The sequence below is a fragment of the Orcinus orca genome, chromosome X (assembly GCF_937001465.1).
Source record: "Orcinus orca chromosome X, mOrcOrc1.1, whole genome shotgun sequence".
NCBI lineage: Eukaryota > Metazoa > Chordata > Mammalia > Artiodactyla > Delphinidae > Orcinus > Orcinus orca.
Window position 1 is genome coordinate 116,560,541 of NC_064580.1, and position 23,520 is coordinate 116,584,060.

A 23,520-nucleotide genomic window follows, 5' to 3' on the forward strand; every position below is an offset into this window, starting at 1 on the left:
ACAGGAATGTCACTGCCTGGAAAAACAGGGTCCTTTTCTAAAATGGGCTTTCCCTTCTGGCCAAACTCCTTGGTCCATAACTGCAGTTGATAGGATCTTTGGGAGAGGTTTCCTTGGCCTTTTGTTTGAATGTTGTGCCCCCTTTATGATTCTATATGTGAAGAGGAAACCAGCCCTTTCCAGCTATGTCAAGACCCTGATTAATGCCTCACTAGCAAACACGACCCAAACCCCAGCAAGCCCGGTTCCTTCCTTTCCCAGAAGGAAGCTAACATGGCTCTCCCTTTGTTTGAAGGTGCTGGGTGAAAAAATGCTAGCTGCAGCTTTGGAGGGAGGTAAGGAGGCCCGAAAATCTGTGCCCCTCCTCAGCCCTCTACAGTTTGTCTTGAATTTAAAATGAATCAACCTGAGAAACCAAGATTCATTCAAGCTGCGATTGAGGACTCCAGACACTGACACAGGCGAGGGTGAACTTGCAGAGCTCAGGGTGACATCCAGTTCTGGACGGTGGACAACCACAGGCCTGTGCCTCAGGGTCCAGTTCCCACCCCTGGCTTCCTCCTTGACCTGTTTTTAATTTTTCAAAACTCCCACCCCTCTTGCAGAACGGTTTCGGTTCTTTGCCTGACCTCTGCTTGGTCTCCCTGGGCAGGTTGCCCTCCTTGTTCTCCCTCAGCTGGCCAGGCTGGCTGGCTGCCTAATTGTCCCAAGAGACAGGAAGGCACCCTTTACATCTCTCCGGTTTGGGTCCGTTTTTACTGCTTCTCTGGAGTTAACATCAAGGACTTTAAAAACATCTCGGTAAATGCAGATGTGGAGGCGAGATAGGATTGTGGTCATCTTGGCCCTCATTTTTCTTGCTGCTCACAGAGTAGGAAAATTCAGTGCTGTTTTTGGACTTGACCCAATACCTTTTCTGTCCAGAAAGCCAATAACTCACTCTCGGAGTGACTTGTTTGGCTCTGCTTGCTATATCACGTATCATATATTATAGATGATATATCACAGTCATTGGCAAAGCTAACTAATGCCCAAACTCCACTCCCAGATCCCAGCACCGACTGCCAGAGGTAACCAGACATTCACATTAATGAGACGTGGTGGGCTGTTAAACCAATCTGCATTATTTGAGGTAAGGGTGGAAGCAAACAGACTTCCAAGTTTCTTGGATTAGTATCAGTATAATTTCTTTTGGACTGTAAGTACTGAGAAAGATTGTATTTTCTACATTACTAGGAATTTGTTTTTCAAATCAAGTGAATATTATGTACAGAACATTGTGCTCAATCTTAAACGGGCTACAAGGATTTTAGTAAGGGATACATGCCATATGCTTTGGAAAAATTATAAACAATCCAAGGTAGTATATGCTAGGTCAGAAGGAATGGTATAGAGCAAGGCTGTAAGGACAGAAGCACAGGGGACTTTGTCCTTAGTTGATGTATAACAGCTTAAACTCATTTCTAAGCATTGCCCTTGGGCCTTTTCATTCAGGACAATGACAGACTCTGGGAGAGGTGGGGTGGAACACCACTGACCACCTAGAGTTAAATGAAACCTCTCATTAACCCATTGCCAACCTGCACCAAGAGTGCCCTGTTCAGTTGCTTGCTTCCTGTGGCTAAATTTGGCCTATCCGGAGGCCCGAGGAACGTCTGCCCAGTGGTTTATACGGCAGCTTGCATTCTGATGGGGAAAGGAAGATATATGCTTAAGGATGTGGAGATGGTGGTGACCTGACCTCCCCGGGAAACGCCCTCCTATATTTCGAGTTGCCTGGTCACTCAGCTTAATGATTTTAAAAGAAGACATTATTTTGTTCAGTGGCCTGTAGTGAAGTTTGCACTCTGCCAGGGAAGAGAAAATAAATGTCTGTGGGAGTGAGGAAATAGTAGGGACCTCCTTGGGAAACTCTCTGCTGGTCAGTCAGCTTATTAATTTTTAAGAGACGTTAAGGGGTCATAAAGAGAACCCTGGCCTGGAAGTCAGGAAGTGTGCTGTGCAGTGGGCCCATCGGCAGCGGGAGGGAGAACGTCAGCCACCGGGAGCCCACAAGGAGCATTTATAATGATGAGGATGACACAAATGTCACATTTTATACCGCTTTACAGTTTTTAAAGCACTTTTGCATCTACTACCACAAAATCCTAGAATCTTACGAGTGGGAAAGGACTTTAGGAATTACCCAGCATGGCCCCCCAACCCAGGCAAGACTCTCACCTCCACTATCCCTCTCGTTTGATATTCCAAGAAGCCCTTTGCAGAAGCCAGCTTAGCAAGTAGCATCATCTTCATTTTATAGGAAGACCAACTAAGGAGTTAGTTTCAGGCCAAGATGATGCTGTCAATCATGACAAAACTGGCCTTAAACACGCTAGTCCGGGGTTCTTTCCATGCTATCACATATCTCTTTTATATTTAAGAGGATAGGTTCTACTCACCCTTCTGGCCCTTACTAAGTAATTTAGCACCTAACCATTCTCAAATTGCTTTAGAAGCTTCAGATCTGATACGTCAGTTAGAGTACAAGATCTTTTCAGGCCAGACCTCATACTGCCTTGAATCTCCATCCTCTCCCCACGTCACCACCAGTGTTACGGGTTCTTGGAAGATACTTAACAAATGCCTGAATGAACGAATTGAAATTCTAAAATTTCTGAGTTACTCCTTATACCTTAGAGGCGTGCCAGGTTCTACTTTCCATGATTTTGTCCTCATCTTTGGAAACTTCATTTGCTTGGAGCTACTGGGGTTACTTGGGCAGGCTGAAATACTCTGGTATCAGGGGTTATATGGGGGAATGTCTTGATATCTTACAGCAGATCCCCTTTCTCGAAGGATAAAACAACCGGCAAGTTAATGACCTAGGTCTGATATTGGCAAGTTGAGGATTCTATATGTATTTTATTTCTCTTTAAAGTCTTGGCTGGAATTCTATAGAATGGAGAAGTCACGTTGCCCCTTTCTGGCCATTGGAATGTATTAAATGAGACACACTGTGCTCATTTTAAATCTTAGGGTTAGAGGAAGAGTTCTGACCAGGGTTATTCGTCATTGGCTTTTGACATAAACTAGCCTTTCCCAAGAAGGTTAAGGTGCAATGAAAAGAAGAAGCAAAGACTTACATGGAAATAGCCACAGGATTGACTAGTTAGCCAAAGTGCACACTTTTTTCTGAAGTTAAAAATTTATGCTTGGTGATTTCCATTTAAAAATCAAGGTTTTAAACTGCTGTCTATACTGGTCTATGCCTGGACTTAAAAAAAACTTTTTGGTTCATAATTCTTTTGATGCTGTTAACATACAGAAGAACGCTAGCTTCCAAAATAGGATATATGTTGCAATAAGCATCTCCTGCTCCTGCCCCCCAAGGACATCTGGAAAGGGTGTTAGTTAAATAGCCATGGATTTGCACAGTGCTATAATTTTTATAGATATAAAGAAGCCTCCCTCCGCCTTCACCCCTACACCAGCGATGGGTGAGCTACCCCCAAACTCTTTCACAAGGACAACAAGCAACGGAATCTGGCAGATCACCCTAACCAAATACCACCCAGGCAGAAGGAGCCCAACCTGTCTAGTGAAATTCTTTCAAATATATTTTATACTATCAACGCTTAAACTCACCAGGAAAAAAAAAAAAACAATGAAATTTACCAGGAAACGTTTCAGGTAGAGTAATAGAGCTGCTGAGATACACTTAAACATAACTTCCTAAACTTAAACCGCATAATAATCTTTTCCAGATCCTTTCAGCTAGTTTCTTATTCCGAAATGAACCTTGTATGGAATTGCACACACTTGGCCCAGTACAAATTTCACCATATTGAGCCCCTTAGACTTGGCCCACCACTAATTCATACTGTCAACTACAGCTTGGTTCTCACCACTGCCCAATTGTTCCTTATATACCTTATACCGTGAATATTCCAGTCTTTATCTTCAGGTTCCCAAGTCCTATTTATTCCAACACCCCCATTCTTAGTAGATGAGCTTGACAAAGTTTGCTGAAAAAAATTGAAGCTATGGAGATGTGAGAATATCTCTCACGTCAGATGATTTTTTTTTCTGAGTACTCTCTAAGTTATCCCCTCCGTCTCTGCTGTAGAATTCACCCTTTCATACTTTTCTACTCCCACACTTATCCTCTCCCTCCAGACTTGCACTGTCCTGTATGGTAGCCACTAGCCACATATGGCTATTTAAATGTAAATGAATTAGAATCAAATAAAATTAAACATTCAGTTCCACAATCACACTAGCCGCATTTCAAGCACTCAATAGCCACACGGGATTACCTGAAGGGACAGTGCAGATACGGAACATTTCCATCATTGTGGAAAATCCTACTGGATAGCAGTGCTCAGTAGGGTCCTCTGATTTCTTACCTATCCCGTGGGCTATTCAATCTCATCATCAACAACAGTAACAACTACCCTACAAGTGACCGTCATACCCTTGTTGCTACCAGTATCTAAATGCTGCCAAACTTTTAGAATAGATACTTGCCTTCATGCTTGCATTCCTTTCTTGGTCCTCTGCAATCTGACTTCTGTACCTGCTAAGAAGCCACCAAAGACATTTGGGGCATCCTCCACCATTTTTTCCTAGTCATCACCCTCTAAAATTTCTCCTCTCTAACCTGTTTCTCACACCTCTTGTCCCTGGCACATCCCATTGCTGAAGAAATGTTGCGTAGATGAGACAACGAGCTTCCCTCCTTGATCATTCGCTCCCCCCTGTCCTGAAAGTCCAGTCCTCTGCTTTTCTTCTGCCAGCCCTTCTCTGATGAACTCATCTTCCCTTATTTGCCTTCCACTATCTGCTCTATGAAAACGGGTCTCAATCTCATGGCTCGAGATGCTAATTCCTCACCTACCTGCCTGGCATTACAGGAGAGTGCCAAGAATAAGTGTTGGTATTATCAATGAAGGCAGAGAAAGCTATCTCCTATCCCAATTAATTTCCATGTCCCTTGAAACCCTGTGGGCAAGTGAAGAGTCAGGGATGGAAGGGGGCAGAAACAAAGACTACAAAAGGAAGACATGGGAACGCTCTGGCCAAAAGAACTTTGTCTATATAATAATTCTGCCATAGTCTTTTCTTATAACCAGTGTCAAAACCTCAGGATAATATAGAAGTTCTTTTTCCTTTTGACTCCTTCCTCTTTCTTTTCTTTTTTTCTTTTGGAGGGAGGAGTGGGTTACTAACCTCCGCCTTGCCTTTTCATAGCAAACTCCACAACAGTTGTAGATCAAAATGGAAAACCAGTCACTTGCACCAAGGCACTAGCCTGCAGTAAGCCCACAGCAAATTACAGCCTGTTGTTTTGTGAAGGAAGTTGACAGGACAACACCTTCTTCCCTTCTCAAAATGAATGCATAAAAATACGCTCTAGCCTTTAACAGCATCCGATGTCTATAACTAACATGAAGAGAACATCAGAACTTTTTTTCCCTTTGGCTTTTTTTTTTCTTTCAGCAGACACATTGCTCTGCTGATTAGAAAGCTAAGAAAGTGGATAGGTAGAAATATATAGCTTATTCAGCCAAAGGAAAGTTAAAGTAATGCAGACAACACATTGCATAGTGCCTGATTTGGTTACACTTAATTTAAAGACCACCAGGTCCTGACCAATGCTCTTTCCCCCCCAGCTTTATTGAAATATAGTTGACAAATAAAATTGTAATATATTTAAAGTGTACAACATGATGATTTGATATATGTATACGCAGGGAAATGATTACCACAATCAAGTTAAGGAACAATAAACATAATTCTTTTTTTTTTTTTTTTTTTTGCGGTACACGGGCCTCTCACTGTTGTGGCCTCTCCCGTTGCGGAGCACAGGCTCCGGACGTGCAGGCTCAGGGCCATGGCTCACGGGCCCAGCCGCTCCGCGGCATGTGGGATCTTCCCGGACCGGAGCATGAACCCGTGTCCCCTGCATCAGCAGGCGGACTCTCAACCACTGCACCACCAGGGAAGCCCCGTAATTCCTTTTTTTGTGTGAGAATGCTTACCATCTACTCTCTTGGCAAATTTTAAGTCCACAACACAGTATCATTAACTATAGTCACCATGCGGTACATTAGATCCTCAGAACTTACTCATCTTTTAACTGGAAGTTTGTCCCCTTTGACCAACATCTCGCCATTTCCTCCACCCCCAGCCCCTCACAACCACCATTCTCTGTTTCTATGAGTTTGACTTTTTTTTTAGATTCCACATATAAGGGATGCCATACAATGATTCTCTGTCTCCTGACCAGTGCTCTTGAAATGTAAATTCACTATCCAAAACCCACAAGTGAATCCAAAACACTGGGAAACAGGAGAAATTTACGCTGGACAGATGTGGGCAGTCCCCAAACTCAGTGATCTTTGACAGCTACAAGGTCAAGGCAGTTTTTCAAAGTGATTTGTACAAAGTTTTCTTGTAAAAGAAAAAACATTTTTTAAGAGGGCATTCAGTTATATCCGAGGTAATCAAAGTAGCAAAAATAATCTCCAAAGTCAGCATTTACTAGGCAATTTGGGTTAAAATGTTATAAAAGGCAGACTGTTTGGGCTAGTACATCTGCCTCTCTTGCACTTGAAGAAAATTTGTAGATGAAGAAACTGCCTTTAAAAAAAAAAAAAGAAAGAAAAGCCTCCTTTCCCACAGCCTTCTGCCAAACAGATTCTGTTGCTAGGTAAACAGAAGCTACCAACAATTTATGTAACAATATATATAGCAAATTATAGCTGAGAGGAAGCTTGCTAGCTTATGAAACAGATGGTGATTTGTTGTGGCTCGGGAGAGAACAGGGTTTTGCCATGATGAGCCCCTGCTAGTCTCTCTGACAATTTCCTAGCCTAATAGACACTCTGACTTTGTATGTTATGAAGTTGGATGAGAGTGGAATCATGTAGAAAAGAAAGGAAAAGTTGGAAGGAATGGCAAAGACAATGCTCTTTGAGAGAAGGAATTATGGGTTTTAAACTTTGTGTTTAAATATGAGATATCAGTAGAAAGTAAACCAACACAGCTTGTAATATAACCCCCAGACTTGCCATCTGGGTTGAAGTCAAATTGAATAAGCCCAAGAACATCAACTCCGCTTCTCTAGCACTATGAAAAATTTCAGAAAGTCTGGTCAAGCAATCAGAAGCAAGAACAAGAGGGTGTAATCTTCTGTGAACATCTGTAACTAGAGAATATACCACGCTTATTAAGATTGTGTCAAAAGAAATTTCATCGAGTTAAGGCCCTTGCAGCTCACATTTCTCATCCAAACTAAACTAGTGTTTGTTCAATAAGCAACTGGTTCACAACTGGACTTAAACTGTCTCCCCACATCCTGGAACAAACTGTTGAACCACACTCAGATCCACACTGACATCTGCAGGTAATCAAAACAGGACTTCTATGAATTGATTTCTAGACGCAGATTCTCAAACCATTCACCACAGTAGTGTGCGAACCCATAAAACCTAAATACCCTGGATGACTATTTCTTTAAAAAATACTCTCTATCTTTAAGTGCTTTCATAGACTAAAATATTGTATATAGAGTATGAACTCCATTATCTAGAAAAAACCCCACAAACATATAGTTATTTCCACCTGGTGTAATTATGGTGATTTTAATTTTCACTTTAAACTTTGCCTTCAATTTTCCATTACTTTTCAGATATTCTCCAATGAGTGTATAGTCCTTTTACAATTAGTTATTGAAAGGCTGCTACCTCGATTTTATTTTTCAATTGTCAATATCAGCATTTTAATGAGTTATTAAAAATAAAATCATGCATAATATCCTCAAAAGGCAAAGGTTACAATTATATGTAACATAAATATATAAAGGAAGCTGTAAGATGAAGGCATTTTTTTTTAAAGATACGGATAAATAGTCAAGACAATAAATTGTTTTTTAAATATGCGTTTGAAAGAAAATCTAGGGAAAATAAGGTACAAAAAGCGATGGTCTCATTTAAAAAAGGATTTTCATATGTCCTAGCTAATAAGCACTAAATATGTTATATATATGAGTGAAGAGGAAGATTTTTAAAGGATAAGTAAAGTTAATGAGGTAAAGAAAAACACAAAGGATACATTATGGCAATTGAAAAATAGTGTACTAAGGAAAAACATGCCAAACGAGTTGAATCAGGAGGACACACTATAAAAAACAAAGCAACAAACACCCAAACAAAAAATCATTTGAAAATAGTTTACACACATTCTTCCAAAATTGATGCATGTTAGTGTTTGTACTAACATGACAATGTCTATGGGATTTTTAATGTTCATGTTTATTCTCCTAAAATATGGTTCCTATTGCAGAAATTAATATTAATCTAAATTTTCTTCTTCCCATACGTCAGTGAATGAAGAAAAATAACAATTGTCACACAATCGTCAAAAAATATTCTGTTACCAAAAAAATTCTCTAACCAAAGGAATAAATGATAGATATGGCATATCTCCAGTACAACTTTGTTGATAATTCATTTTCCACACACCTCTGGATACTACTGTATCTTTTTTTTTTAATTAATTTATTTATTTTTGCTGTGTTGGGTCTTTGTTTCTGTGCAAGGGCTTTGTCTAGTTGTGGCAAGCAGGGACCACTCTTCATCGCGGTGTGCGGGCCTCTCACTATTGTGGCCTCTTTTGTTGCATAGCACAGGCTCCAGACGCGCAGGCTCAGTAGTTGTGGCTCACGGGCCTAGTTGCTCCATGGCATGTGGGATCCTCCCAGACCAGGGCTCGAACCCATGCCCCCTGCATTAGCAGGCAGATTCTCAACCACTGCGCCACCAGGGAAGCCCCTACTGTATCTTTTAATAGCCTCTCTAGTGCGACCGCTACCTCAATTTTAACCTCAAACCCCTAGTTGTCCCAGGTCAATTTGTATTCACATTCATCAAAGCCTTTAAAAAAAATCCTGCAAAATGTTTTTCTGTGGTAAACTGCTACTAAGCAGCATGCTTATTTATATAGGCCATCAAAACTCCTAAAGACACACAAAGATAAGGAGAAAGCAGATTTGTAGAGTCTAACATACGTGATTTTTCTATAGTGCCTTTCAACTGAGTGAAATTTCAAAGTAACGTTTATTGGATCAATCTATAATTACTGTATTAGAGAAAACAGGATCTATTACCAAGAGGCTCCTTTTACAATGACTGTCTGGGGGAAAGCCTGTTTTTCTGGGCTTGTGAAATCAAGTGACTCATTAAATTTCTGAGGTAAAAAATCAACATTTGAAGAAAGCCTTATTCTACATGTTAAAAATTAAGTGTAATAGAAAAATACACCTAGGGTTTCTGGTGGTAGGGAGAAAAAAGACAACTGCTTAAGGGTTTATTAACAAATTCAATCGATAGGCACTCATAAACCTGCAGGCCCTCAGCTTACAAGTGTGCTACATTTCAAACGTTTATTGGTATATTTATTTTTTGGTGCCTGCAAAGCGTTTTCTTGAGGAAACAAAGTCATGGTAGTTAGAGTCCCAAGTTAATTCACAAAAGTAAAGCTAAAGTACTGAAGGTTTGCAACGAAATTCTAAGAAGTAGTTTTAGTAATAAGGTCAAACAAATGCTGGAATGATTTCAACAATAAATTATTTTTCAGTTTTCCTGTTTTGGTACATGAGAGAATAATTATAGAAAGATAAGAAAGGCGGACCTTTTCAAGCACTTTAGATATTAACATTTAAGTTCCCTTTAAAACTTGCAACTTTTTAAAATTTATGCTTATTGGCCATACTTGAAGTTTTACTTTAGTTAACAAATGGACACAAGATGGAAATTAGGGAGAAAAATTAGGAGAGGGATTTTGATATGGAAACTGGGCAAGAACTGAAGCAGAAGGGGGGAGAGGGAACTAAAGAAAACATAGGGGTTGCCTCCACTTCATTCATTCATTCATTCGTTCGACTGTTAAGTGGCAGGCCCCATTGGTAAGTATAAGGACCGAGTAGTTCATCATTCATTCAACCATTCGCCCTCCTCCCCAAGTGACCCAGATAGTCAAGTTGACTGCATATTTTGAAAAAACATATTTGCATCTTTCATACTGTGTGTGAAGTTGAGTAGCTTTTCATATATTTAAGGCTCATTTCTTCTGTGAACTGTGTTTTCATATTTTTGCCCATTTTCCTCTTGTGAGTTTTAGCCTACCCCCCGCTCTGAAATTTGAGTTCTTTATATATGTATTTGGGATATTAGCCATTTAGATAAGTATTTCTCCCAGTTTTGTTGTGTTTCTTTCGACTGTGCTTATGTGGTGTTTTTGTCTGTCTGTTTGTTTGTTTTTGTTGGGGGTCTTTTGCCACGCAACAGGTTTCTATTTTTATGTAGCCTTTACTTTTATGTAGTTGAAATTATCCATCTTTTTCATTGTATCTGGATTTGGAGTCATACTTCGAAAGGCTTTCCCTATACCCAGGTTATAAAGGATTTCATCCATGTTTTCTTATATTACTTACATGGTTTCATTTTTTAACATTTAGATCCACTTGGAGTTTATTCCAGTGTACAGTGTGAGGTATGGAACCAAATTATCTATTTTTACAGCAATCCATTATCCCAACAGCATTTATTAAAAAGTCCAGGGCTTCCCTGGTGGCGCAGGGGTTGAGACTCCGCCTGCCGATGCAGGGGACACGGGTTCGTGCCCCGGTCCAGGAAGATCCTACATGCCGCGGAGCGGCTGGTCCCATGAGCCATGGCCGCTGAGCCTGTGCATCCAGAGCCTGTGCTCCGCAACGGGAGAGGCCGCTACAGTGAGAGGCCCGCGTACCGCAAAAAAAAAAAAAAAAAAAAAAGTCCATTTTTGCCCCAGTGATCTGGGTATACCACCTTTACTATATGTTAAATTTTACACTTGGTCTATGTCTGGACTTTCCGCTTTGCTCCAATGATCTGTCTGTTCACACACCAGTATAATATAATAAAGGTAACAGGTTATAACACGTTGGTATGCAAAAAGGGGGGCAGCTTTCTTTACAGAAGAATGCTACCTAATAAATGTGGAAGGAATGACAGAATTAGTAAAATATTTTGCAGCCACCATCTTAAAAACTGACCCAGGGAGGCATCACTAATGGATGCTAAAACTATTGGGTGAAAGTTGTTGGGGAACAGGACATTTACATGGTCACATTTAATACTTTTAAAATACTAATTTAATATTAACTACAAAGGGGGAAAAGTACCTTTACAGTGGAGAAATCTGGAGAACACTACCTTGACTAAGTGACTGAACTTGGCATCACCAGTGGAACAACTGACATCATGTACCTCCTGATATGATGCAATGGGAATCACCTATGTGGTATTCTTGCCAAAAAGATTTAACTAATCTAATGTTTAATTGAATCTAATCATGAGGAAACAATCCAACAAATCCGAACAACAGGACCTCATACAAGACAATTGGCCCAGACTCTTCAAAATGAGTATTTCATGAAAGATGAAAGAAAGTGAGGGGACTGTTCTACATTAAAGAAAACTAAAGAAACATGAAAACTAAATGAATTTGCATGACCTTTGAGCCTAAATTTTGAATCCTCAATTGAAAAAAATTGATAAAATAATATTATTTAATTCACAGTCCATATTCAGATTTCCCAAATTGTCCCAATAATCTCTTTTAGATCAGGACCACCCAGCTCAACCACAGACTCATGAGAAAAAAATGAACTGTTTAGTTTTAAGTCACTAAGGTTTCAGGGGGAAGGAGAGGGAGATTACACAGTAATAGCTTATATAAATATGCTACCATCTGTGTGAAATTTGGGAAAAAAGAATATATTGATGAATTTGTTTACATATATGCAAACTTTCTCTGTAAGGATACACAGGAACATAAAACCACAATTGCTGTGGGGAAGAGGAGCTATGGTGGCTGGGGGATGAAGACAGGAGGGAGACACTTCATTTTCTGCCCTATTGTACCTGTAGAATTTTAAACACATGAATGTATTTCCAATGAATGAATGAGTGAATGAATGAAATCTGTTTCTTTTACTCATGTCTTTCCAGGACCCTTGAATCATCTCTAGTGGTAATGGGAACTCTCATACCCTACTGATGAGAGTATAAATTGGTACAATCTTGGTGGGGTGGAGGTGTGGCTTTAAGAAATGCCTATAACGTAAGGTCAGACACTATAAAACTCTTCAAGGAAAACATAGGCAGAACGCTCTATGACATAAATCACGTCAAGATCCTTTCTGACCCACCTCCTAGAGAAATGGAAATAAAAACAAAAATAAACAAATGGGGCCTAATGAAACTTAAAAGCTTTATGCACAGCAAAGGAAACCGTAAACAAGACGAAAAGACAACCCTCAGAATGGGAGAAAATATTTGCAAATGAAGCAACTAACAAAGGATTAATCTCCAAAACATACAAGCAACTCATGCAGCTCAATATCAAAAAAACAAACAACCCAATCCCAAAATGGGCAGAAGACCTAAATAGACATTTCTCCAAAGAAGATATACAGATGGCCAAGAGGCATATGAAAGGATGCTCAACATCACTAATCATCAGAGAAATGCAAATCAAAACTACAATGAGGTATCACCTCACACCAGTCAGAATGGCCATCATCAAAAAAATCTAGAAATAATAAATGCTGGAGAGGGTGTGGAGGAAAGGGAACCCTCTTGCACTGTTGGTGGGAATGTAAATTGATACAGCCACTATGGAGAACAGTATGGAGGTTCCTTAAAAGTTAAAAATAGAACTACCATAGGACCCAGCAATCCCACTACTGGGCATATACCCTGAGAAAACCATAATTCAAAAAGAGTCATGTACCACAATGTTCATTGCAACTCTATTTACAATAGCCAGGACATGGAAGCAACCTAAGTGTCCATCGACAGAAGAATGGATAAAGAAGATACAATGGAATATTACTCAGCCATAAAAAGAAACGAAATTAAGTTATTTGTAGTGAGGTGGATGCACCTAGAGTCTGTCATACAGAGTGAAGTAAGTCAGAAAGAGAAACAGAAATACCATATGCTAACACACATATATATGGAATCTAAAAAAATAAAATGGTTCTGAAGAACCCAGGGGCAGGACAGGAATAAAGACACAGATGTAGAGAATGGACTTGAGGACGCGGGGAGTGGGAAGGGTAAGCTGGGATGAAGTGAGAGAGTGGCATGGACATATCTACACTACCAAATGTAAAATAGATAGCTAGTGGGAAGCAGCCGCATAGCACAGGGAGAGCAGTTCGGTGCTTTGTGACCACATAGAGGGGTCGGATAGGGAGGGTGGGAGGGAGACGCAAGAAGGAGGGGATATGGGGACATATGTATACGTATAGCTGATTTACTTTGTTATAAAGCAGAAACTAACACACCATTGTAAAGCAATTATACTCCAATAAAGATGTTAAACAAAAGAAATGCCGATAAAATATGCAAATACATATGCAATACATAGACTATCTCCAGAAGAACCCACCAGAAGCTGATAACACTGGTTGCTTCTGAGGAAGGACCTTATGGGACTGGGAATCCAGGGTAGAAGGAAGACTGACTTTTCCCTCTATGCCCTTTTTATTCTTTGAATTTTTATGCTGAACTTGTATTACCTTTTCAAAAGGAGCATAATAAAATAAAATGCACATACCCTTTGACTCAACTATTTATCACTTCTAAGATTCTCTCCTGCAGAAATACTTACAGAAACAAAGATCTTACTTGTGTATACTAATAAAGTATAAGGAACCTAAATGACCATCAGTTAAGGATTAGTTAAATAAATTATGGAATGTTCATACATGGGAATACTATACAATTGCTAAAAATGAACCCATAAATCATCACCCAGGCTGACATAGAATATTCCAGAAATCCGGAAGCATTCCCTAATGCCTGCATCCAGCCTTTCCCACCCTGTAAGTTACTACAAACTGAATAAACCCATGTAACCATCACCCAGGTCACACAGAACACTCCAGAACACTTGAGGCGCCCCCAATGCCCACTTCTAGCCGTTCGCCCCCTGTGAATGACCACAAGCTGAATAAACCCATGTAACCATCATCCAGATCACACAGAACATTCCACAGACCATCCAGTTTGTAATAATTCATCAAGCTGTACACTTCTTTGTATGTATGTTATCCTTCAATAAAAAGTGTGAAAATATGCATGTGTGTCTGTTATAAATATGTTCACATATATAGAGAAAAAGGTAATTAGGCATACAAATCAAACTATGGATGAAAAGGCTACGGGGGGAGGCATTTATTTACTTTGCATACTTCTATAAGGTTTAAACTTTATAATGAATTTTTCCCTTCACAATTTATAATTTTAAAATGAAGAAAAATAATGAAGAAAAACACTTTTTAAAAAGAAAATAATTTTAAACACTGCTATGAAATGTTAGTTTTGTCTTAGAGGAGGAAATATACAACATCAGGGTTTTAAATCCTAAAATTCGTGACCACTACCTACAACAGCCAGTCCCCCGTCCTCCCAATCCAACCCCATAGGTCCTGGAGGGAGATAAATGTCTGAAGAATAGATTCAGACAAAGAAACACTTGACTAGCTCGGTCTTTCACCTCAGACTTCAGTGTAGTCACCGAAGGGATTAGACTAAAACTTCCTTTTGCCCAAACCAGGCAGGCCTCAGTGACCCAGACGACAAGCTTCTTTCTCTGAGGGCTACATTCTGACCTTAGCTTTGGAGCTCTCACCACTACTTTAGTCCGAAGAGATGGTTAAGGAAACAAACTGAAGAAAAACCACACCTAGGGAAGGCAAGAAACCATTTAGGGTGACTGACTGGTCCCAGTTTGCCCAGGATTTTCCTTGTGTTAGCACTGAAAGTCCCCAGAAAACCCTTCAGTTCCAAGCAAACCAGGACCTAGGAAATCAGGCCTCAAGTGCTTTTTAGGCCTCTTCTCCCTGAGCCCCAACCAAGTTCCCCTTTGATCTGCAAGGTGAGGGGGAGTGTCTTCTCCTCAGAAGCTAAAGGAGAGATGCCAGACTTCTCTTACCACACTTTATAGGAGAAGAGCTAGCAGAATCAGAATCCCAGAAAGAGGGTCCAAAGAGGCACCCCAAAGAGCATTTCACACAGATTCAACAGCTTTTAACCTCTTCATACCAACAATTCCACACATCATTGTGACCCAATCCAATCCACTCCTGGATCAAAGTTCTGATTTATATTTTACTTTGAAGATTTTGGCTATACCTAGCTAGCTATTACTCAGACTCCTGTTTACTGAAGATGTTTCTTTTAGTGAACTCACTTTTTCTTTGAAACATTTATCTTTAAAATACATCTTTAAAAATATTATTTTCTAAGTTTATTTTAACAGAACACTTCCCATCACTTTCATAAATGGAAAATTGGTATCACATGCCACAAACAGAAGGTACATATTAGGTACATATGAATAACTATTACCTAGACGGAGTACTCCTTGATGAAGATTCCTCATGCAAGTTTCCCTCAGGAATGCCTGGAACGCAAGAAGCTTGGTGCTCCTCCTAGAGGTCAGAGTGCGTGGTTAACACTGCTCTGGGAGTTTCTTCCAGCTCCTTCTATAGGTTAACCCTCCCCCGTGACTTTCTTTCAGCTCCCTCTACAGGTTGGAGTGATTATCTTTCAGCTCCCTCTGTGGGTTAGAGTGGGGGGAGGAGGGTTATTGTTCAACAAAATTTTATTGAGTGACTACTATGTTGTAGATACAGCACTGAGGATACAGGGGAGAACATGGGAACAATTTCGTATCGTAATTGAGCACGGATAGGGAAAGAAGGGAAAGATGAAGTTAGAAGATTTGGGCACAGACTGTACTGTCTCTATTTCCTAAACCCCTGTTTATTCAAGCCATTGCAATCTGACTTTTGTTCCTTCCACCTCACCAAAAGTACGCTCATGAAAGTCTCTAGGGGACTTCCTAATGATCGGATCCAATGGGAAGTTTTGCATCCTCATCTTAAGTGACCCTGGACACGACTCCCTCCTTAGCTTTGCTGACAGCGTTAGCTGGTTTCTCCAAGGTTTTCTCCTATCCCTCTTGCCACCCCAGCTCTCCTTCAACCTGCCTCTTATATGTTGATGCTTGTCAGGATTTTGTCCTTAACCCTCTTCTCCATAAATCTCCCTTCTTAGGTCTACACCCATAGCTCCCACTTACATAAGCTAAAGACTCCCAAATCCTGAAAGACCAGAGGTGCCTCTATTTCTCTCTCCAACCCCATTTCTCATGTTAGCAAATTACTTGTATGACTGTGAGAGTGCCTTGGTCTCTTCTTTCTGTATCCGATTTCCCTCTCACTTCTCCCTCCACCTGAGGTTTGTTCTTCGATTCAGCTTCAGCTTCCCAGTGTTCTGGGAAGGACTCCAGAAGCACAGCCTGGGTGCTCTCCCTTCGTGCTCCCCAAAACACTAGAATTGGTGCTTCTAATGGTCAGCGTACCTCTGTTTATTTCACTAGGCTGGTCACCTTGAAGGTACTGACTGCATCTGCATTTACAGTTCCCAGCACAGGGCTCAATAAATACTTTTAAATTGATGAATATAAGAAATCCATGAGCTGTGAACAGGTAAACATGGAGGAAGAGAAGCTTGGGGATGGCTGGGGTGCGTCTGAGAAAGGGATATTTAAAACTTGAGTATTTAGAATACTATTCCCTTTCCCTTCCTCCTATGGAGGCAGCCAGGGCTGGAGGGGCCGAGGGGGCATTGATGTGTCAGGGTCAGAAATTGGTTACATACAGGAGAAATGAGCAATTGTATTGAGGATAAAGGGAAACAGGCTTGTCACTATCCGAGAATAGTTACAAATATGGATAGGACGGATGCTGGAATGAACTCGGTAGTGTTGAACTGGAATCAGAGATACTCATGGTCTTTAATAGATGATCAGATATACATATGTGTGTATATATAAATATACATTTACATGTATTTTCTGTGTTGAGAGGGCCTTTATTTATTAATATTATTATTTTTTCGGCTGTGCCGCACAGCTTGCAAGATCTGTTCCCCGAACAGGGATTGAACCCAGGCCATGGCAGTGAAAGCCCAGAATCCTAACCACTAGGCCACCAGGGAAGTCCCGAGAGGGACTTTAAACCATAATGCTCAAGTAGCAGTGATTATACCTAGTGCCTATATTTTGGTAATTGTACCAAATACCATTCTCTATTAAAAGGAATCAAGGCTCCTTAGAGAAACAGCTGATCGCAGGGCTTGGGGCAAGGAAAGTATGAATCCGGGACATCTTATGCCAGAAAGTAAAACACTGCTCAAAAAATGATAGATTTGCCAAAAGGACACAGCAGCCAGCTTGGAGGGACTCTCACTGTCCATATCTGAGATGTGAATATCAAAAAAAAAGTCATGGTTATGAATAAAAACCCACTGACTAAAATAGGAGTCCACGAGTCCACAAGGATCAAATAAATGGTGGAGGAGGGAAAGTTCTTCTTTACACTAGAATGCCAATTGATAGGTGTAGAAGGAATAAGGGAAGTAGAGAATCACCATTGGGTAGTCATCATAACACTAGCAGGCAAGAAAGAGCAAAAGATACTAAAATTACTGGGGGAAAGTTTGATGAAAAACCAGGATATTTATAGTCTCAAAGTACTTCCACACAAAATATTTTACCCATTTCAGAGGGAAAACGCTAACTATGCAGTGGAGAAACACAGCAGACACCTCCTTAACCAAAGGATCAAGGGTCACCAGTAATAGGACGAAGTGGTACCATGTGCCTCCTGCAATGAGATGCTGAGAACACAACACCACTTCTGTGGTATTTCTGCCCAAAATGCATAACCTGAATTTAGTAACGAGGAAATATCAGTCAAATCTAAATTGAAGGACATTTTTCAAAATAACTGGCTAGTACTTCTCAAAACTATGAGGATCACAAAAGACAAGGAAAGACTGGGGGATTTCCAGGTTGAGGGAGACTAAAGACACATAATGAGTAAGTGTAACACATAATCCTGGATGGAATCCTGGGCCGGAAGGAAACTTTTTTCCCTCTTGCTAAAAGAGCCTTATTGGCACCACAGGCAAAATATGAACGGGGTCTGTACACTAGGTGGGATAGTTTTGTATCAAGGTTAATTTCCTGATTTTGATAGCTGCAATGTGGTCATGTAGAAATGTCCTTGTCTTTAGGAAATTTACAATGAAGCACTTAAGAGTAATGGGGTATCATGTCTGTATCTTATTCTCAGATGGTTCAGAAAAAATGTGACACACACATACAAATATACACAGACACATACATACATACAAGCGAGTGGGAGGGATGGTGAAACTAATGTGGTTAAATATCAACAACTGAGGAACCTGGGTGAAAAATACATGGGAGTTCTTTGGGCTATTCTTGCAACTTTTCTCTAAGTGTGAGATAAGATAGTTCATGTATTTTTTAAATACTGAAGAGTGAGTGTTTAAAGCCTGAGTCATGCCTGAAAGGCTTTTATTTTTTGCCTGTCTACCCACCCCCCCACCTTGCTCCAAAAACAATTTAGAGCCTTATGAATATGTAAAAAAAAAAACACAAGATACAATAAATCCAAAACAAGTAAGAAATATGTGTAGCCTTGGCAAGAACCTTGTAAATTGTCAAATTCTACAAAATGCTCTTGAAAATTTGACAGATTATGTGGAGAGGTTTCTCTTTGTTTTGGGAAACAACCCAAACTTCAAAACAGCTATTAGTTCTTTTGTGTTCCCCATATCCTTTTATTCAAAACTTGACTGCAATGAGACACAGAGAATGCAATACTGGGATATGGATAGGCTTAAAAATTTTACAGAATTTTATGCATGTGTACACACTTTATTAAGTTTGCATTCTAAGATATACACAAGGTCAGCAGTTCACAAAACTTATTATTATTCCAAAAGCAGTTATCATGAAACACAGTGATTATATGTCAGTCAAGCAAAAAGAGCATCTAGTAAATTTTCTTATCATATCATCTCTTATACTTGTTTTCAAATAGAAGCCTGAAATATGATATCATATTAGAATAGGAAGAGAGAATTTTACTTTATAATGATCACTTTTCAAATATTAGACTTTATATAAAAATAAAGGAGTACTGTCAACAAAGCTCACCTGAAGGTTAGCATCTCTATCTTTTACGTAATCCGAAACAACCCCTGTACAAACTTAATTTTCTAGTCACTTTAAACAATAAAAATGAACCTTGGCTTAAACAGTAAAGTCAGTTACCTTGCCTCCTAGTTCTCATAACAGAGGAACAACTGCATTTTCCTGTCCCAATTCTACCCCACCACTGAATTTCAAAAATAAATTTAAATATCATTACATTCTAAAGGTTATGTCTTAAGAGTCCTAAATTAGAGCCAAAAAATGATGGCCAAAAGTGTCCCTTTAAGGCAAAGAAGACAGTAGAGAGCTGGTGGATAAATACCCTACAGGAGAAAACCATCTCTCAGTATTATATAGGCAGAGACTTTTAACATGGTTCTTTCACAAACAGAGTAAATACACTGCATACCACTGATGTAATTTTTCTTTGAAATGACATACTAGAGAACAATCTTCATAGTATATACATTCATGTTAGGTTTGAAGGATTATGGACTTTGCACAGGTGAAAGCCAATATGAGAAATAAAGCCACTAATGGCCATTATGGCAGTTATCACAATTTAAAATAAACAACACAGCTGATGCTACAACAGAACTACTTACTGCAAGCTAAGTGATGCTCTCTTATAATTCAGAGAGAATAGGTTTCCCTTCAAGCCCTACAGTATTACTAGTCTGTGGGTACCCTCAAAGCACATCATCTTCCTTTAAAATTCAACGACCTTTGCCTTCAAAAGACACAAATGCAGTAGTTTTCATTTCTTACATTCATTTAAAAATGGAATATTATGGTCCTAGCAGGCAAATTTGCATGTTAAATACAGACAATCCAACCACGATGTCTGAACATTAAAAGAGATCTATCACAACAGACATTTTGCACACAGTTTTAAATAATAAATAACACGGCAATAGATTACACTCAGGTTTTTAAAATAGCTCTATCGGGATTTTCCTCTTTTAAATGTTAAATAACTTATGGTACCGCAGACTTACTATCATGTACACTGTTGACAGCTCAAACAGCTTCTTAAAAGCAGAATGCACAATGACATTGACTTTGGCAGCTCCTAAAAGCTTCCTCATAGATATTAAACTGCGCTTCCCATAAGGCAGCATGTATAAGAACTGGACTCTGATTCTGGGGGCAACACAATAACCAAAATACAGTCGACAACACCACTCACCACACAACAAAACAAACAACTCCAATGACGAAAAAGTAATCAGAAAGAAGCAGCAATCAAAACGGTATGTGGCAATCAGACACATAAAGCCCGTTTTCTACGCTACCTTATGATATACATCTTTACAGCATGACACTGAACCCCAAGGCCCCTCAGGCCTCATTACACCACCCAAGACAAGCTGTCAAGCTCCGTGTACACTTTTCTACACAGTGGTTTGTGTGTAAATAACATTATTCATTCATTTGTAGATGCTCCACACATCTGGTCAAGGCAGGAATTTCTTCTCCTTGATAACACCACCTAGAAACATTAACAATATTTTATATATTCCTTAGGGCAACAGGTTTGAGGAGAACAATATCAACTGGGGTAGCTTAGTCATAAGAAGCTGTGGTGACTAATCCCGGCATCCTGTTAAGTCCGTTTACATTCTCAGCACTAAAATCAATCCTTGCATCCTACACTCCAACAGCAAAGAAGCAATATGCACAGTAATGAAAGCAACGACATGTTTTTTCCCCTTTGTGAGAAATGGCAAGGAAGCGGCTCAAACAGGAAAGGGAAACAAAATAATGTACTTTAAGCTGATGCAGAAAAATAAAAATTTATATCAAAAGCAACTCATCTAATATTGTGAGATAAAGAGATTTGAGACTTATGTAGTCAACAGAGAACAACAACAACAAAAATCTCTCAAGCAAGAGAATTTCTGATCAACTCTAGCTGTCATGACACTGCTGGGAAAAAGAACCATTGTTGAAGATACATATTAGTGCTTTCCTTAAATGTATAGACTCTAAAATACGTGCTCTTTGAAGCACTGAGAAAAAATATATATATATATATATGTACTCTAAGCAATCAAAAATGAGTATTTGAGATTACATTACTAGCTCAAAATGAGATCAGCAAAAAGAGACCTAAGTAAGGTTACTACACTCATAAAATCAAACTTTAGAGAAGTGCCAAAAAAGAACGGCATCAAAATGGTTTAGATCAGTAACACTTTAATCCTCATTACGGATCAAAGTTCCCTGTGTTCCTCCCTGAATGTTTTCTGCAGGAAACAGCAGTTAGAACACTGAATCAGAAATGGGTAAGTCACTTGGGTGAGAGATCATCCATCAAGATGAACGGAGAGCATGAATTGGAGCATGCTACTGGAGCCTCTGCGGTTGTGCTGCCTTTAGCCAGTGAGTCTGAGGACAAGCCACTGCGGCTACTACTGCCATCCAAAATATCTGAACTGAGGACAAAGCAAAAAGAATTATAAGCAGATGCATCTATCAGGGTAAAGGCAAACATAACATGCAATGACATGGTTTCAAGAACTCACGGATCAGTACGGCATTGGTAAATCATAAAAAGCATAAAAGCAACAGCAAAACTAGAGGATGTACTATATTCAGATACCTGGGAGAGGACAATGTCAGAGAAATCCCAAGTTAAGACACGCAAGGTTCTGTATCATTTGGGTGCTCTCCTAGAGGCACCAGAAGGTCCAACATACCAGTAAGTGTTCCTCTTGACATGTCATGGTTTCCGTGAGGGAGTCCCCTACCTTCCGCTCAAGCGATTTCTACCCTTATATTTCTCTTCTTTAAAAAATTGTTTTTATTTTTATACTTCTCTTCTTACCTTCAGCCTTCGAGTAAGAGGAGTGGTTACTCGTTGAGGTACCCTGGACTGTCGGAAGTATTCTAGCAAGTATACTGCTTCATGGTCCTTCCATTCCAGAACAGTCTTTCAACTGCTCTAGATTTTATCACTTCCCCACTCCCAAGAGCCCTTCGACTCAAATACACTTTTTTTTCTAATTTCCTCCATTATTTGCCTTTTATGTTCTTCTCATTTTATGAATTTCTTAGACTATTTCCTTTCCTATTGCTTTCAAAACTCAAAGGTCTCCCTCCTATTTCTAAAAGACTTGTTTCTTTGATCCCTTCAGTTAACTTCCAGTCAAGCTTCTAATAGGAATGCTCTATATCCACAGACCCAATACCCTCACAGCCCATTTGCTTCTTGAATCCTGACAACTGGCTTGTGCTCCTGTCCTTCCACTAAGACTCCTGATCTGGTCATCAAGAGCGTCTAGAACCCAGCCTGGGGATACCTGACCCATCCAGCCCAGGCTCCCAGGGCTCCCAACAATCAAGCCAGCCTGCCTCATGAATCTGGCTACAGACTTTAGCGTTCACAATTGCCAGCCTTCACAATGTGACATGAGGCTGCCTTCCTGGCTACGATACCCATCAATACAACGTGTAAGCTCTGTGCTGTATATCTGGCCCGAATTCACTCATTCAGTCATTACATTTCTTCTAATATTTACTGAGTACCTGCCAAGTGCAGAATGTATGCCAGCTATTAGAAATACAATGGTATATAAGACAGACATGATCCCTGCCCTCATCTAATTTACAGTATAGTACAGGAGACAGACAGTTATATAATCATGCTAATTAATATATAATTATAATTTGTGATCAAAGCAGTAAAGATATAAGGGACTCTGAGAGTATATAACATGGGTGACCTGATCTAATTTGGAGGAATACGGAGGAACAAGGCTCCCCCAAAGTGATATTTGAGCAGTTGTCTGAAAGATGAGTAGGCCTTAACTGGGTAAAGCTGGGGAAGAAGCAAGGTTATTTCTAGGAGCCAAAACCAGGCTAGTATGGCTATAGCACAGGGAGCAAGGAGAACATGATGAGAGAAAGCTGGCGAGGGAGTCAGGTAGTTTTAGGATCTACACAGACATACTTTTTTATTTTTGAAAAGGAAACAAAGCATAGAATTGGAGAAGGACTTGTGAATCAGCAAATATAGGTTCTAGTTTAAGTTTGATCACTAGCTCCTTTGCAAAAGCTCATCCTGGTCTAAACTGCCCTGAAACTCAATATTATGTCTTTAATATTATCGTTTTTATGAATTTCCAAGTTAATATATTTCCACTGTTAAGCAACCTATGATACATTTGGAAGTTTCTGGGCTCTGTACCACCCTTAATAAAATGTAACTTCCCCCAACCCAGCTTCTCTACTCTTATATTTCTTCAAAATGTCATTTCTTTCTTTTGCCTGTGGATTGTTTTCAGATGGAAACAGAATACAAATAGGCTTTGGAAAAGTAAAAATATCGGGTTGGCCAAAAGGTTCGTTCGTTTTTTCCCATAAGATGGCTCTAGTAGCGCTTAG

General features: G+C 39.8%; 1 protein-coding gene across 16 annotated transcripts in view; it reads right to left on the bottom strand.

Annotated features, from left to right (window-relative positions):
* The window catches only part of PABIR2 (PABIR family member 2), an 80,573-nt gene that overhangs the window by 38,052 nt on the left and 19,001 nt on the right, over positions 1-23,520 (bottom strand). For 7 of the 16 annotated variants that reach the window (XM_049704975.1, XM_049704973.1, XM_049704974.1 and 4 more), the window contains exon 10: positions 18,832-21,569. The exons of 1 other annotated variant lie outside the window; for it this stretch is intronic. In XM_049704975.1, coding sequence (XP_049560932.1) covers positions 21,425-21,569 — 145 coding nt within the window. In that variant the 3' untranslated portion in view covers positions 18,832-21,424. Of the gene's footprint in view, positions 1-15,446; positions 15,530-15,554; positions 15,658-18,831; positions 21,570-23,520 lie in introns of those variants that run through there. 8 more of the 16 variants (XM_049704980.1, XM_004285483.3, XM_049704979.1 and 5 more) reach the window with 3 other exon arrangements.